This window comes from Cupressus sempervirens, chromosome 5 (genome assembly GCF_028749045.1).
Source record: "Cupressus sempervirens isolate cs-2001-9-10 chromosome 5, ASM2874904v1, whole genome shotgun sequence".
NCBI lineage: Eukaryota > Viridiplantae > Streptophyta > Pinopsida > Cupressales > Cupressaceae > Cupressus > Cupressus sempervirens.
The window spans coordinates 340,489,801-340,507,790 of record NC_143122.1 but is presented as its reverse complement, the minus strand read 5'-3'; the positions used below and the strand labels follow the sequence as shown (position 1 = coordinate 340,507,790).

At 35.4% G+C, this 17,990-nt stretch overlaps 1 protein-coding gene across 2 annotated transcripts in view; it reads left to right on the top strand.

The window, feature by feature from the left end:
• Positions 1-17,990, top strand: part of DAW1 (Transducin/WD40 repeat-like superfamily protein) — a 308,544-nt gene that overhangs the window by 162,819 nt on the left and 127,735 nt on the right. For both annotated transcript variants that reach the window (XM_089830229.1, XM_089830230.1), the window contains 9 exons: positions 3,052-3,445; positions 5,344-5,682; positions 6,197-6,403; positions 6,566-6,661; positions 6,884-6,956; positions 8,244-8,371; positions 8,586-8,832; positions 9,052-9,221; positions 9,323-9,444. In XM_089830229.1, coding sequence (XP_089686355.1) covers positions 3,052-3,445; positions 5,344-5,682; positions 6,197-6,403; positions 6,566-6,661; positions 6,884-6,956; positions 8,244-8,371; positions 8,586-8,832; positions 9,052-9,221; positions 9,323-9,444 — 1,776 coding nt within the window. The remainder of the gene's footprint in view (positions 1-3,051; positions 3,446-5,343; positions 5,683-6,196; positions 6,404-6,565; positions 6,662-6,883; positions 6,957-8,243; positions 8,372-8,585; positions 8,833-9,051; positions 9,222-9,322; positions 9,445-17,990) is intronic.

The following is a 17,990-nucleotide window of genomic DNA, read 5'->3' as shown; positions in this document are numbered from 1 at the left end:
CCAACAGATATTTATCCAACCTTCTTGAATATAGTATTCAAAACTCAAACATAGGTAGATGTAATACGGTACAATAATAAAACCAAAAGATTCTCCATAAGATAAAAATTCGTTCTTGTCCAAATAATGTTCAGGAATTCAAGCATATAAAATGCATTACAAACCAACAACATAAAGTTAGTAAACTCACATACAACTCCTTAAAACAAGGTTATTGCATTATACAATAACAATAAAATAACTGACTTCCAAAATCCAATCCTAAATTCAGCTTCACAGTCAGATTGGAAAACTTAAGAAAAAAACTTGTAAGCACATGCAAGACACCTAATGTGACATCTCCAAGGACAATGGGTTTGCGTCCACTGTTTGCTGGCATGAGTGCTACGTCCTCATGCTAGCTGAAAGCTGAAGCTTTCTGATTACTCTCCTAAGAGAGAACTGAAATTTGAATAATAAATCCAAGCATGCCCAAATGAAAGTCTCTTCTACCTTTGTCCTCACAGTTGTGACTCTTCGACTTCCCTCCTGGCTTTTCGTCTTATCTCTTCTTGTCCTTTTTGCCCACTTTATAATATTAAATTGACCTTTATATTTTGGGTCCATGCTCTCCAAGTCAATTTTTATAATATATATAATACACCTTTAACATTTCTAATGTCCTAGAAAAGGGGGCATTACATTTTATTTCTAACTTCTTCCCTACAGTCTCAATATGAAGTGTCTAGATATTCTACATACAAGCTTAGTAGGTGATGATAGGATATGTTGATGATAGAGAAGTTATTAAATTTCACAAAATCTACTAATTTTATTATTCATCGAAGCCTTCCTTTCTTAAAAGCGTCTAACATTCAGAGGTTAAAGCTCCCCATAGTTTATGAGACACTTCATGGTTTCCATGGATAATACTTGACATTACTAATATAGATTGGTTTAGTAAAGATCAAACATGAAATGTTCGCTTCCCAAAGTTTGGTGTTGATATACACGTCCAATCAGTATTGGTGCCAAAATATTAATAACAACACGATAACCACCAAACACTTTCGTGGAGAATGCGTGAAAGGAGGTAGGATTCCTACAATCACTATGTAAATGGTTATGACCATTGTTGTAACCAGCATTAAGAGTGTCTATAGTGCCCACTCCTCCGAATTGTGTAAATGTATAGTTGCTTGATACTTCAAACAAATTCTGCAAATTGCCTCCTGTAAATGCTTGCCTCCAACCTTCCAATTGCTAACCATTGAAGTCACAAGCTCATCGTGCCATTCAAGGTTGAAGCTCAATCTCCTTTAATGTTTGGAACAACCTCATAATCCTCAAGAACTCTACAACAGTGATATTGCTATCAAGATTTAACTGTGTGATTTTGAGTCAAACTCATTGACCCATGTTTCATGAATTTTGATTAAACATGAATCCATCTCTCATGAGAATACATGGAACACTTAGCACTCATTGGATCTAGGTGATGCTCACAGGGGTGAAGCACCAGGACTTCCCTGGGAATCAAAACTCATGAAACATGGGTCAATGATTTTGACTCAAATTCACACAGTTAAATCCTAATAACAATATCACTATTTGACTCCATGTGGAAATTATCTCCTACTTATTAACTCTACAATAGTAATTGTCAAGTCTAATGGTAGACTCGATGTCAACTGGGGCTACGTCTAGTTTGCTTTTCCTATAGGATTGACCTCCTTAGGAAAGCTTAGGCATAGAAGGATAGTTTGCTTCAAAAGGAATTCCCAAAACATAGTAAATTGTTTTGATCTTCTCATGCATGCATGTTTTGTGCTTGTCCCTCCATATAAAAGCTTGTTGGTCGGAGAGTCACAATCATTACAAAAGGCTCATCATGCACAGAATGGGATGATCATTATTGACGAAGTCATGAGTAACTATTAGGTCACTAACACACATTTAATAGAGGAAAAGTGCCACATAGGCCACTGGCTAGCCTAAAGAGTCACGCCAAAGCCAATGGCGCCACAGGCCATTAAGAATGAGACAAACAAAGCCTTGTCTAAAATAAGGAAGCCTGCTAAGAGAAAAGGATGGAACAATGTTTTCTAATTGGGCCTCCATGACATTCTAAGTTTGTCCACCTTTAGCCTATTGAAATATAGGAATAGGCTAAGGGTCAAATTTAGTTTTAAGGTGCAGAGGAGGACATGACAATTTTTTTAAGTTGCCAAGTTTTTTCAAGTTTTTGCCAAAAGTATTTTGCTAATTATTTTTTAAGGCCTCCATGAATTTTTCAATTATGGTTTCATCCTTAAGTATCCAAAAAAACTGTGTTCAAGTCATGAGTGCTAATAATCGCGTAATGAACATGATCCAAGATGAAAAAATAAGAACTTAGTCATGTTTATTTATCAATGAATCTATAATAATATGCCTTTTTTTGTATAATGTTTTACTTCTTAGTCTAGGATAAATTGAACTTAGGTTTAGGTAAGTTTAGATCTATCTTAGAATCTCTACTAAAAGACAAATTGAAACCTAATAGCATAGAGGTGTGACAATTCTGGTCTCTATGCCCTAAATTAAATACTATGTAGCAATCTTTGGCCTTTGATCCCAAGATCACTCCCCCCAGTTGACAATTGTCTTATTTCTATAAGAAGAAAGATGTTTAGAGCTAAAGTGAGAGATGGTTTGCAATCATTCCCATCGACTTTGTCAATGTATGTATATTTTTGTGTGTGTGATTGTGCAAAGATGATGTCATCTTAAATATAGGAAGTAGGAAATAGATTAAAAAATTAATGGAATGTGTTATTTGAATTAAGTTGGTAATTTAAGGTGCAACATGCTTGTTGAGTATCTCGTATCTGTTGTTTTAGTAAATTTAGATTGTGTCAAATTAAGCCTAAAAGGGATAGAGCAGGAAGCATAATATGCTTTTAATTGTTGTTGGGAGTTTTCTTTTCCTATCAGGGTAAGCTTGACTATAAATTCATATCATAGTTTTTTTTATAGTAGATTAAGTGTGGATTTATCATGTAATTGACACCTTTTTTGCATGTCATGTAGGGTTCTCATCATCCTTAAAAATGGTTTACTTATTTTGTGGGGCATTCCAGAGAGCAAGGTTCTTGCAAGAGGAGGCAATGAAGATCTTGCAAAAGAGGAAAACATATCGTCTGCATGTTGGACATGCTCTAATGGGACTAGGATAGCGATTGGCTACACCAATGGAGGCATTTGGTTGTGGAGTGTGCCAACAATATCAAAGCTGAAATCCAACCCTACTATTAAAAGTTTGGAATCATGTGATTCTAAAACTTCATCAATCTCTAAATTACAGTTTTTCAGTAGCAAGAGGAAAATGGCCATACTTTCAATCAAATGGCATTCAAGGAATGATAACTATAGTCATCTCTATATCTATGGAGGTGTTGATTCCAAATCTTCTAGTGTGATTTGGGTATTGCTCTCACCTTTGAGTTGTATTCTATTGCATAAATATATGTCCTATCTAATGAATGATAAGCTACATGGAGTATTGTAAGGGCCAGGTTTGATACTTTGGTATAATATAACATAAATATGATAGGATTTTAAATGGCTGTGGCATTTTAAACATCTGATTCAATATTTACCACTTATTGGTGCTGAAGCAAATTTCCATATGGTACTAGTACAAATTTCGAGTAATTTAAATAAGTACCAATCCATCAAAGTACCCATTATCCATTCGATAAAATCCTTCTTGGACTCTATTTTAACTATTAGAGTTGCTTTCATCCTCTCCATTTTCTGAGTTTGTTATGTATATTTCTTGTTTATCTTTAATGTACTGCTGTCTTATATTATAGCAAATGAAACTCAAATAGGATGCACCTATAGATTAATAGAGGCTAGCAATATTATGTGTGGGCTCATTTATTATTTCAAAATATAATCCATACAGATATATTTCTACTTAAGCAACAAGGAAAATGTAGTTACCCAATAGCAGACAGAATGGCTGTAAAAGCCCACATCCTAGGGACACCAACTTAATCCTTCCATGGATGTTGACCCCATGTTAGCGTCAATTAAACTTAAGTCATAAACACTATTCAAGGACTTACCGAAGGTTATCCTGTGTCAGATGAGAGGAAATTGAAGCAGACACAAGTTTATTCGAATTTGTACTGAATAGCAATAGAAGCCCGGGCATTGATGTTCTGACAGAAAGAAGATGGTTAGGTAGTAGTGGACCTAACCTTTAACTACCTTATATGACTTTATCACAAAAATTTGTTACCATCACCAAAATAACTTTTTATAGCTAAATAAACATTACATCTTAACACCTCTTTGATATTTGTGTTACATGCTACAGGTCTGTAAACTCTTTAAACTAATCTTTATTGAATGCTTTTTAAAAGATATCTGTTTGGTCTTATGCCTGAGGATGGATCAACCTGGTCTCTTTGTTCTGAAACTATTCCCTCATTTAATGATGCTCTTTTACAGTGACTTTGTAAAAGCCTTTTAGGATGACCATGCATCCAACATAATCACATATTTTCCATTACAATTCCTCAACTTCCATCCATAAAATAGTTAGATTATATATATGGAGAATCATTCATAGTAAAAGCAACGCTCTAGATAAAAATAGAGATAAGAATGTACATAGCTTGGAGAGATAACAAGGAGATTTTGTGCTACATAATTTGACAAGTAGATTTGGCTTTAAGTATTTCTTTGACGAGTCTATGCAATAAACATGCAACTACAATGGCATTGTTAAAAATGAAAGGTAATTCCTCAAAGCATCAGAAAGCTTTTAGTGAATATCATGACTCTCCTCTCTGTGTAATGTTGGGTTCTATGACAAACTGATACATTTCATTTCCTGTTTGACCAAGTTGCTTACCCTATAACATAGAACAACAAATCTGTTACAATTTTATTGAAAAGATAGTGAGAATGATAATTATTTGATTTTCAATAACTGCAGTGATTCTTATCCCTCGGAAAGAGGGACAGCCTGCTGCAAAATCTGGCCTCTCTAATCTCATTGAAGATGGATCCCTCACAAGATGTTCCTTCCCTAATCATGTAGAACTGCATCCTGCTTAGGAGACATTCTTATGAGCCATCTTTCTTCAAAAAGATTTTTTCGTTTCTCTTTTTCTTGGAGCTAGAGGGAGTGAGGGTTATGGGTATATTGGCTACTTTTACTGAATCCTTCCTATTACTTATTTTGGAACACAATATCAGTTATATTTAGTTTCACCAATTACCATAACAAAAAATTAGAAGTGTTAATGAAAGCAATCAGTTTTTTATATTACTTGTTGCTAGTAACATTATTTGTTTGCTTGGCAGGTTATTCGTCTCCAGATTGGTCTAGGAGAGAGTAAAACTAAACACTGTGAATTGGAGCTTGTATTGCCAGACCCTGTAATGGAGATGACAATACTCTCAAGAATGCATTCAAAAGGCAATGGTTCTGGGGTGTCTATTTTGGTTTTATCACAAGAAAGTCATCTATATGCTTATGATGATTCTGAAGTTGAAAAGCGACTGATCGATGCGGAATGCAATTCATTGCTTTCTCTTCCTAAGCCCATTATGATCAAAGCACCATTTGCAGAGTCTAATATAACAGCTACAAAACTTGTTACAATTCCAAATAATATTGAGTCTTCTCATGCTTTATCACAGGTAATCTCTTGAAATCTCTAGATACATTGCATAATGTTGAAACCATAGTGTTGAGACTTGAACTCAGTGAGCACTGAGCAACCTGTATTTGACTTTGAGTCAAACTTGAACTTGGCCAAAAAGATTGATCAAAACTCAAAATTTCATAAAATGCAATATATATATACATAGATATATATACATACACACACACACACACACACACACACAGAGATATATATACATACATACATACATACATATATATATATATGTATGTATGTATGTATGTATGTATGTATAATACATATGTTTTGTTGTAATTTCTCTTTCCTTATGTTTTATTATTTTCTGCTTTTCCTAAACTTTTTGGTAGACTTAGTGATAACTATCCTAGACTGCCTCAACTCATGACTTTGCCAAGTACTTCCCTGTTCTCCTCAAGCCACAACACTATGGTTGCTATACTTGATAATTTAAGATTTACAAAATATTTTGGCTAACCTAATATTTCAATTTTTTTATTGAAATCCAGCTTCGAAGAGTATCAAAACAACTTTTCCCACCAACATTACTAGTAGCAACAAAACAATCTACAGTGGATAATAATCCTTATTCTACATATTTTGATGGATTAATGAAGATCAGGAGTCTGTATATAACTGGACATAGTAATGGAATGGTCAATGTGTGGGATGCATCATCTCCTCTCATGTTTTTACTGCTTTCCATTAAAACTCGGGTAAATATTCTTACAATCAAAAAGTCTCTTTCTTCTCATTGTGTTTTACCTTGTTTATCCTTCAGATGGCTAGCATGCTCAGAAAATGTGAAAAAATAAACATTTTAAACCTGTGAAGTATGTCAATTTCCAGTTCTATATTTAATGTGTTACAATGTGCAGAGTGATGTAGAAGCTACTGTAAATGGTTGTGCAGTTACAGCCATAGATTTCTGTCCTGTCTCCCGTTTACTTGTTACCGGTGATCAACATGGAATGGTAAAGACTGCTTCTCACTTAGAATCCATCAAAATAAATGGAATCTTTTCATTGTTTAGTAGCCACCTTTTGATGTAAGAAAAAAAAAATTATATTCCATTAGAAGGAACTCGTGACCAACTAATCATGGAGATGGGTTCTTAGAAAAAAGGTTACACTTGGTACCTTGGCTATTCATCATTTATTAATTTCCAGTTCTTAATTTTTGTATTTTCTTTCCAGGTTCAAATTTACAAGATTGTCCCTGAGCATCAGAAAGTTGACCGCCATCTGAACAAGAGTTCAAGTCATCAAGGTAAGTTAGCAGGAATGAAAACGATATTGTTAGACAGCAGACTATTAGTAGTGAATAAATAAACTAATGAATGAATATTCATTTAACCAACTTTTGACAACTGTCTGTAGTTCAGTTGACAACCTGACATTATGGAGTATAATAATGCTGTTATAATATCTGGTGAAAAGATAGTAGGCACAACATCCAAATTTATAAATATAAAGAAGAGAATAATATAAAGATTCAAATAATATTAAGGTCTTTAAAAACCCAACATGGTCAGTCAAATGGTTTATGCATGCTTGTCCAAAAGTATCAGTCATACCCAATATCACATCTGTTATATACTATCTGTGACTCTAAGTTCATTTATTACATAGGTTCCTCATTAGATAAAATTCCAAACTTGTTGAACCAATCCGAGTTTCCATGGGAGTTTGACTTTGTGTTTATTAAAAGGCCATAAATATTAGAAATCAACCTTAGTTGCATTGACTTATTAGTCATATCATTGAATCTTTCTCCCTCTTATATGTCTAAGAGTGCATAAAAGGAAGAATTTTCATAAGCAGGTTCAGCAATGAGGCTGGTGATTGGTTATCTAATGTTTGTGTGAAAATAATCGTGCCGGAGTTGGCATTGATGATGAAAATGATTTTTTTACCTAGTGTTACCAATACATTAGAGGGGCAGAAAGAGAAAGACTCCTAATTTAACATGAATCCATTTCATTTTGCTATTTTGGCAATTACTAGTGGAAGGAATGCATATGAGATGGCATGAACAAACCATTCCAACCAATCAACAGAACAATAGAAACAACAAAAACTGATTTTACAGTAAAAGAAACAGATATTTTCTATTAAAAATACAATAAAAGAAAGAGAATCATTCTTCCAGAATAACTTCACAACTGAAACACAGCCTTCAGTAAGGAAAGGTGACACTGTTTTTTTCATTGCCAGAATAATTTAGCTGCCCCAGAAAGCCCATAGCACTCTCTATGGTATCCTATTAATTCAAGAGCTTGTTTTAAGAAACCCATGTCAACAATGATCTTGCTTGAATCTTCTCTTGCTAGCAGCTTTGTTTGCCTCCACTTTCAACAATCTGATTTTGAGGGAAAGACTTATGAGAGAAGTTCAAATCTTAAACATCCTGGTTTTTCTATAAGATTACTTTGTTGAATATTTTTGCAGTTCCTTAGACATAGGTGAAGTATCTCGTGTTTCTAGGCCTTATAGTTGCAACAAATATATCCCAAATGACCTCTGCATAATCATAATATTCATTTCTGATGCACAGGAGCTTCCTTGGACATTGCTACAGGGTTTCAAAAAATTGGGGTACTTAAAGTTCATAAGTCTAAGATTTGCTGCATCTCTATTGACAGGTCTTCTACACGTGTTGCTGCTGGCTGCCAAGAAGGCTTGGTATGTCAAACTTACCATCTTAGATAAAAAAATGCCATGGTGCCTTTTAGGCTTTACTAAGAATTTCTATATGCTTTTTTAAGTACTCCTAGGATATGCTCAAAGTGTCTTTATTCTTACAGCCCAAAGCTTTGTTAGTTAAATATGCTTATGTAGACATTCACTTTCAAAACTGTTTTGTGATTCTTTCAAGAACAATTCCATTTACTTGCAGGTTTCAGTCATTGATACAAAATCATGCAATGTATTATCACATAAATGTTACTTCTCTGGATCTTCTCCAAGTATATGTGCTCTACAGTTTGAAAACTGCATGCTTCACAGTTCAACAACATTAATTTTATTTGTAGTGGCAAGAGATGCATCAGTGGTAGCTCTCAATGGAGAAACAGGAGAGAGTCTCAATTCATCTACTCTGCGACCTAAGAACCCATCTACTGCAATATTCATGCATGTTTTAGGTTTGTTTCTGTAACAACTAGTTATTCATGATATCTGATTTTCTGTATTATATAAAGATGAAGGCATTTGATGTTTTTTTTTTTTACATGTATTGCTAGAAGCAAAATACATGGAACTCAGTGGGTAAAGAATCTCTACAAACTTGAGATCAAATGTTATGCCCAAACAAGACTACCTTATATAACTTAAGCTGTTTATATTGTGACAATGAAATGCAGAACCAGATATCAATCATGCAAATGGAAATAGGAATGACAAAGTGGAGCCGGCTAAACAATCAATTCGTTTGGAACAAATTAATGCCTCACGTGCTGATACACCTCAGACTTTATTGTTAGTCTGCTCAGATAACTGTATGTGGTTATATTCTGCATCGGCCATTCTACAGGTCCAGTACATTTCAAGAGTTCTATCATAACATTATGGTTTACAGCAGTTCTAGCTTTTAACATTCCATCTACTTTGTTCAATAAATGATTGTATTTACAGGGTGTGAAAAAGGTATATCTAAAAGAAAAATTTCAAACTACCTGCATATGGGCATCGGCCTTTCAGAGTTCTAGAGGTGTTGGTCTTATTCTATTATATACAACTGGGAAAGTTGAGATAAGGTGAGGAAATTGTGTGATCAGCTTGTTCGATTACTTGGAAATCTAAACAGTACTTAGAACATTTATAGTTCATATTAAAAATGATATAAAGAAAGAAATTATATTAATGTCTATGGATGACCAAAACTAAAGTAGATCAAAACTATCAATTTAGAGTTAATTTATCCATTTCTTTTATCCACTAGGCAGACATTGACTTTATTTCTTGGTGAAGATTATAAATTATCAATATATAGTGAGCCTATGCTGGTATGGAGCCCCATTATGGCTACTAAACAGCCAATGTTCGTACTTTTCCATGCGTCCCCATGGAACAGAGGACTGATAATTATCTTGTAACCTCAAACAATATATATTTGTTCCAAGATAAAGGGTGACAGTTCCATTCTTTTCAACTATGTTAATGAGTTTGTATGTTTGTCTTCAATTTTGGGGTGTAAAATTGTTAATTGTCTGCTAGGTGACATATGGAGCTTGCATTTTATATTCTCCTAGCAATTAAATCAGAGTAGTTTGTTCCTTTGCATTCTAGCTCTTGTGAGTTCATTGAGGATAAATGTTCAATGAAGAAATATTAAATATGCGAGTTGAGAATTTTGTGTTTCATGCTTGCATACAATGGCGCGGAATTATTATGCTTACAAAAGTTCTATTGCATTTTTCTCATTGGCAATGTTACAATTGGCATTGATAATCGGGCATGGACTTATTTTTCAATTTAATTTCCTCTATGGCTGGAGTTAACATGTCTTGTTTGAGAATAATCATTTTCCTATTCATTGACCAAAGATAGATCAAAATAATGGTAGTTTGTGGAAGTGCAAAACAAGGATTATAATTTTGATATAAAGTGAATCTTCTACCACGATATTCTTTGATATGTAATAGAATTAGAACCCTAAGGTGATAGGGTTTTATGAATAGATAAGTTGGTTTATTCTTTTTGTTATATTTGATTTCCTTCTCACAAATGATAATATAAGGGTTTCTTATGTTTCATGGAAGTGTTCATATGCTAGATATGGAAGTGTTTATATGCTAGATGTGGAAGTGGTATTGTTACATACCAATTATGGAAGTAGTATTATCATTGTAACTATGTACTAATGTCATGCAACAAGTTCTATTAATAACAGAGGAACAATATGAAGAACAATACCATAAAAAAAACACGAGACATTCAAATGGCAGAATGTTACTTTATTGATTGTACTAAAATGCTACATCAACATATGTACCAACATTGAGTACCCTTTCACTTGTTCTAGACTCGACATGGTTTGTAATGACCCCTACCAATAGGCCACTAAAAACCTCTAATGCTGAACTAAGAAATTTTGTCAAACACTTGGCATGCAACTGAAGACTACTAAAAGTAAATGCTGAACATAGGAAATTTCTCAAAACCATATGCCATTCATATATCAACAATTTGCAACAATGCCATACATATTTCAGCCAATAATATGATCATCAAACCCTAGGTTGGCAATATAGATAGTCTAAAAATTACAATACTCTTTCACTTGCAAAATCCTAGCCTTCCTTTGATACCAATAATGCCAAATGGCAAACAAAGACAAGTACAATGTTAAATAGTAAAGTGCTGAAGCTATATTTTGTACTCAGCTGAAAACATACATTTCTTAGAAAATATGCCAAATGCCAAAGGAGAAGTGAAGAACTTGATTGTAGATGATTGTAATAATTTTTACCAATGCTGAAGATGCCAACACCCAAGCCAAAGTCACCCCAAATCTGAAAATGTACTTCCTTGAAAATTTTCGAAAATGTCTAGGAGTTATGAAAAATTTCTTAAAAATAAATCATGGCATTTTGAAACTCCAAAATGCACCTACCTTTATCTCCTTGACGATAGAAATCTGATGCAAAAATACCCAAAATGATATGCTGAGTAATGAGGAAGATATGAACAAAACTGTGGTTCCAAAGCCCTATCCTGAAGTTCTGAAAATTGGATCAGACTTGTAGCAAAAATGAACCAGCAGCTATAAATCTTTCCTCCACCAGAATTAAGCCTTCTAAAGATGTCCTGCAATCAATCCATGACTAAAAATGAATAGTCCTCAGAAAATGCCCTTCTTCTATAATTTCGGGTTTGTTGAAAAAAGCCTCCTAAAATTTCGGATCTGCTAAAAATGGCTTCCTATAATTTCAGACCTGCTAAAAATGGCCTATAATTTCAGCCCTGCTAAAAATGCCTCCTGAAATGCTAAAATGCTAAAAATGGCCTTAGGCCCAATGATGCCCTAGCTGAAGTGACTGTAGTATCACCTCCAAATATGCAACCCTTCAAAGGATATTTCACCTCCTCAGTTATGCAAAATTCTTAGGAGATTCCGTTCCTAAAGAAGAAATGATAATCTGCAAACCAAGATGGCGCCACAAATGCTCAAAGAGAAAGGTAGTGTAAACTCAAGTTATGGGATGTCCAAATGAGATGCCAAGTACTCTATTTATTCACTTCTCTAAGAAGCCACTTGAACCTCTAGAATTATCCATAAAATATTCTTATGAAATCCCTTTATAATACACTTTTATATAAAAAGTGCAACTCAACTCAAAATTATAACATTTGGCCCCGCATAACACATAATAATAAAAATATAATAAATACCATCTCTCCAAGAGCAAATAAGACCATCCAATCTCAAAATAATCATCAGAATGACTCTCTCACCAAAACCATCTGCCTACGAGAGTCCTTGATAGGCAAATCCACTGAAAAATGACATGTCAGTAAAGAGGGGACATGATATGGTTGGTTAAGTCGCCAACCCTCACCAATTGACACTCCTTCAGAATGATGTTTTACAACATTAACTAACAAAAGTCTTATTTAACTATTCCTAGCATAATTGCTTCCTACATCATCACCCCCAAAATCAAAAAGTCATCTTCCAGACGACAAGTGTACATCAAGTAATATCAGGGAAAACTAATGAAAACAGTATAGATAATCACTTGTACTGCACAAACTCAAAAAAATAAAAGGCAGGTTTGGTGGCAACTCCCCCAACAGGGTCAAGGGGTAGCACCCCCAATGAGGTTGAGGGGTAGCACCCTTGCCACCAAGAGAAAATTAGCACCTTCAAAACCACACAAAACTATGCCGCACATAATTTTCTTGATTTTTTCTGATGCCATCTCTCCTCTACCAACAACCATTTGACTACCAACTTCCATCTCCCTTCACTTCCTTTTGAGCTTGCCAACCTTTTCCATTAACTTTTGAGTTTCCCTCCTGAGTCTACGAGCTTCAAGTGTACTGGTATAGGCCTTCCTTCCCTACTTATGAAGTATGCCTCTAGTGCAGACTTCTATTATACGTGTAGTATGAATTTTCCCAACAACACAGGCTCCTCTTGTATAGACTTTGTGAATTGTACAGACTTTTGTGCCAGCACTATTTCTACCATTCGTATGAGTAGTATGATGTTGTCGGTAAAATGTATAATGTAGCCGACGGGTAGAGTAGTATCAGAACAGGCGCGTGACGCTTGAGTCACCCCTTCGGAAAGGTATATGTACACGTTCGAGATGGACTTTGGAATCATCGTTGTAATCGATAGATCATTGTAGTCATTATAATCAGATTGTAATCTGTAAGTGCATACATGAATAAAGTACCTGTTCTGAATTGAATTGTGGTATACATGTGTTAAACTTCTTACCCTATGCGGTAAACATTTGGCGCCGTTGCCAGACGAACCTGAAACGAAGGAATGATATGAAGATTGATGCCGAATTTGCCAAACAACGATAGGAACAAGGTAAAAGAAAAAAATGAACTAAGTATAGCAAAAGAAATTTTAATTTTAACACAGCAAGCAGAGCGCAGACAGAGACTTCAGCAGATTGCCGAGGGGCACCGACGGAGGGAGTGCACTCACCTAGTAGGTTGAGGAGTGCGGAGGAATTGCTGGAAGAAACTTGACAACGCTTGAATTTGGTGGAGGAAACAAGGGAAGAATTCCTTAACCTGTATACATTGAGAGGAGTGTCCGAACGGAAGGGAAACAACTCATACGGCTCAGAGTGTCGAGGGAGCATGAGCATGGAGTGATCTCTTTGTTCTTGATACATCGGACGAACAGATACAAGCGAAGAATAGAATGTCACTTGAAGACTTCTCACCAGACAAAGCAGTTGTTGGAAACAAGACTGTTATCCAGAACAGCGCGGGAAGCAATTTCAGAGAAGGAGGTCGCGCAGACGTAGAGTGAAGGAGTGCCGCATAGCGCTGTTGAGCGTATGGCGGATGCGGTAGAGAAGGCTATGGGGATATAGCAGGAACACCCACTAGAGCAGGAGACAGTGATGACGGAGGCAGTTTTTCTTGATGACATCGCAACTCTAGCATCTCGGGCTCGCAAGGTTCTGGCTTCGACAAAGACACAGGCATTGGAGTCAGTAGGGAAGGAGCTGGAGAGAGTCATATCCTTCATACGGATGAGATGTCCAGCTGCCTTTATGGTCCATGACGTGGGAACCTGAGATGGAGGGCCGGATTGAGATACTAATTCAAGAGATCACGAGGTTACATAGGGAGATATATTACACCCTTTGGATGAGTCAGGCGGACCAGCTAGCAGTTGAGAGAGCTCGGGAGGAGTCAGCTGCCAAGTTTTCTTCGGAGAGGGCAGCTTGGGAATTGGAGAGGGCGGCCTAGCAATCTGAGAGGACAGCTCTGTTAGCAGCAAAAGAATAGTTAGCAGCAGCAAATGAACAATTGACAACAGAAAAAGAAAAGATGGCAGTAGAGAAGGAGAAGGAATTGGGAGAGGTCGGAGAGATGATGCAGTCGGCCCTAGAGCTCCAGTTGGAAGCAGAAGTAGAGCTGAAGATCAGGAAAGAACAGGTCTACAAGCTAAGGGCAGAGGTGAACGAGTTGCGGACGCGGACGGCCACTACGCCAGGGACACATCCCTCTGTCTAGTACTTATGCATTAATGTATTTCGTTAGAAAATTTTGTTGTATTGTCATCCGGAGACGACCTTTCTTTTTGGGGGGGATGATGTTGTCGGTAAAATGTATAATGTAGCCGATAGGTAGAGTAGTATCCGAACGGGCGCGTGACGCTTGAGTCACCCCTTCGGAAAGGTATATGTACACGTTCGAGATGGACTTTGGAATCATCATTGTAATCGATAGATCATTGTAGTCATTGTAATCGGATTGTAATGTGCAAGTGCATACATGAATAAAGTACCTGCTCTGAATTGAATTGTGTTATACATGTGTTAAACTTCTTACCCTATGCGGTAAACATATGATTGGCATCTGTATGGTTGGGGTCCATATGGCTCCCATCCATACCCATTGTAAATGCCTCCTTGGTTGTTTTCCTTTGTCTAGTACCTCCAACACTTTGGTGAAATCCTCAAGGGAATAAGATATGATGACATTTTGTTGCAAATACTTATTCTTCCATAATGCAACCTTTAATGGATGATTTTTCATCTATTGTGCCTTCCAACGAGTTCCTACATTTTGTACCTGAGACTCCTTCGAATGTGAGACTTGCCAATGTAACCCCTTTGACCTTTCCTTTACTATTCTTGCTTGATTGCCATTGTATCTTTTGGTGACTTCTTGCTCACTCCATTCCTCTTATAACCAACTTTAAAACTACCTTTCGTAGGGTTTCCAAAACTGCCTTTCATTGCTTTATATATTTCCTTTATGAATGTCTTTGTTGCAACCTATAGTATTGTTAGGGCCTACATACACCTCTCCATACTTCTAGCTACTACATACGACCTCCTGTGTATTGTGTGTGGCTTCCTCCCATGTAAGCCCTTCCACACTCCTATTCCTTGCGTACGGCTTAGTTTTGTGCATACGGGAGGGTGGACATATCTCATATGGCTTGATGTATGCCCTCTACATTTTTCTTGTACGTGCGACCTCCTATAACTGGCGTATGGATGCATACAAGTGTTGTCTCTAAGTGTATTTTTTTCTCTTCACTGTGCAATGTACAAATGGTGTATGATATATGTCCTCCTTCAACTCTTTGTTTCCTCTCCTCATAAAGTGTACAAAAGTGTTTCTTATGGAAGGTCGTATGAGTCTCCTTTTACTTCTTTGTATGTGGTTGCTTGTGCTTCCTATAATGACCCGTAATAGGGTCTCACTTAAGTTCTCATGATAATAAAGGTTTAGAAAATATTTGTTTCATACTCTATGAAGTCTCAAATATCGATCATTTAATGTTATTAGTGACAGTAAATAAGAATGTTTCTCCATATGTGTCAAATTCCATAATGGATGGTAGATTTATTGCTGTTCAAGTTTGGACACGCTCAGCTTTGGACTCCCTCAAATATTTATCCATATTGGGATTCTCTATTCCCAACTCAACCGATTTACTCCTCCCCCAGTCCACACTTCCTATCCATTAGGCAATAAGACACAAATTGATTCCTATTGAGTTCACTAATAGTTTTATCTTTAGGTTCACATACAAAATTAATTTAGATAGGTTACACAAAGACTACTGTTACTTCTGTATATATGTATACATATAATCACCTGAAGTATAATCAATATAGCTGATAAATATGATTAAAACTAGTAAAGGTATATATCTATTCCAAACAAATTAGTAACATTAAACATGTAAAAATTATTTTAAAGAAAATAAAAAAATAAGATGATGTATAATAAATAGAGCATACCTATTCTTCATTAATAAAACTTGCCTGTTATTATTTTTTCTTTATTAGGCATTTTTCTAGGTAGACATTTCCTCCTCTATTTTACTCCTCCCTACTATTTTGGCCCTTATGCCTTTTGAAATGTTCTTATATTAAATGCTCCTTTATAATCTACATCAGCAAATAACATGGTTTTGGTCCATCTTTATACTCCATGCAATTGGTATTCTAAGCTATGTTTTTTACTTCCTAATTTTATTATACTGTGGTGGGTCCTCTATTAACATAGAATGTTAGCAATTATGAAACATATATATCTCCCATTTGATTGACTTCTTTTCTTATTTTTCCAAATCATATTATTCTCTCCACTTATATATTCATAGATCCTATCTGACGTGTTCGTACTTTTCTGTGTATAGTTTAATAATATATTTTTATTACTCAATTCCCATCTGATGCCATGTTTTAATTCCTTATCTCTCTGTGAGTCTTTCATTTCATTTGTTCTCTTCTCCACTCCCAAAATCGATGATCTTGACTTGGCCTTGTCAGTGTCATACATATATGTGTGTGTGTTGCTAAGACACAGGTTGTGCCCTTCCATGACATGGATATTTATATCGTTAGCTTATACATAATTTATAAATAAATTTGGTTTATAGTCCTCCTTTATATTAATGATTATTATTACTAATATATATATATATATAGATTAGTGACAATGGTTACGAATGATTTAGCATTTAATAATAGATTGGCATGAAAGTATAGAAAATGGATTAAGTATACTATTATTTTGTATATATAATATAATAGATTAGGTATATAATAATATTTGATATTAGTATCTTATTGACTCTTTCTGTGACTAATAGATAAACGATAATTAGTTTATTTTATCGATTTAGAATATACTTATATATTAATTATCTAATTAGACTAAAATTAGATTGTATTTGTTTATATCATGTGGTTATAGTCTGTTATCAATCATTATTAGGGCTCATGACATTTCCACCATCCTAACGCGTACTGTCAGCCTCCTTCATTACTTTACTAAGGTTCTCTTCCTTACTCCTTGTCTACTCGATTCTTCCTCCTCTTGGTACGAGTGGTTGTGTACATGAGCTCAATTATTTTTTTGAGTGTGTTTCTTTGGTTTTGTAATATTCTTCTCTTAGGTTACTTTTAGTGGTTTTGCAACCTTTAGTTATATTTCCTTCCTCCTTAGTATTTCTAACTTTGATATTATATTTCTTGTTTTCTTTTTTCATATAAAATGTACATTGTATTTCTTATGCCTTTGTGATTTTTTCTTTTTCATTTTAGCCGTCAAGTAACTCCCTTTGTATGCTTTGAATTACTTTGTGCCTTATTCCTTTTTTTTCTTTAGTATCTTATGCAACTTCTTTGTGGGCCCCACCTGTAGCTCTTCTTGTTTCTGTTTTGTTTTGTTCTCCTCATGATTCCAAACCTTTACCTCTGACATGTACTGCCATATGTTAGTGTCTGGGTATGACTCCTCCATCTCTATTCTTTCCAACATGTTGCAATTGGGTTGGAATATATCATAATCCTCCATTTGCTAGTTGAACTACTTGTTAAGCGAGTTGATTTCATCCTCAGAGCAACTTCCCAATCATAGGACACACTCATCATTTAGCTCCATCCTTCCATTCTTGTCATACTCCCCCTCTTTCGATATGGAGTCAAATGCCAACTCTTGGCTTAACGTTTGGTTTTTGAGGTCAATGACATATTTCTTCCCTTTGTGCTCAATAGATTGTGTGTTCCTTCTCCAATTATGGTTGTTTGTTGCTATGACGAGCGAACCTTTGTCGAGGAGGGCATCGCTCCCT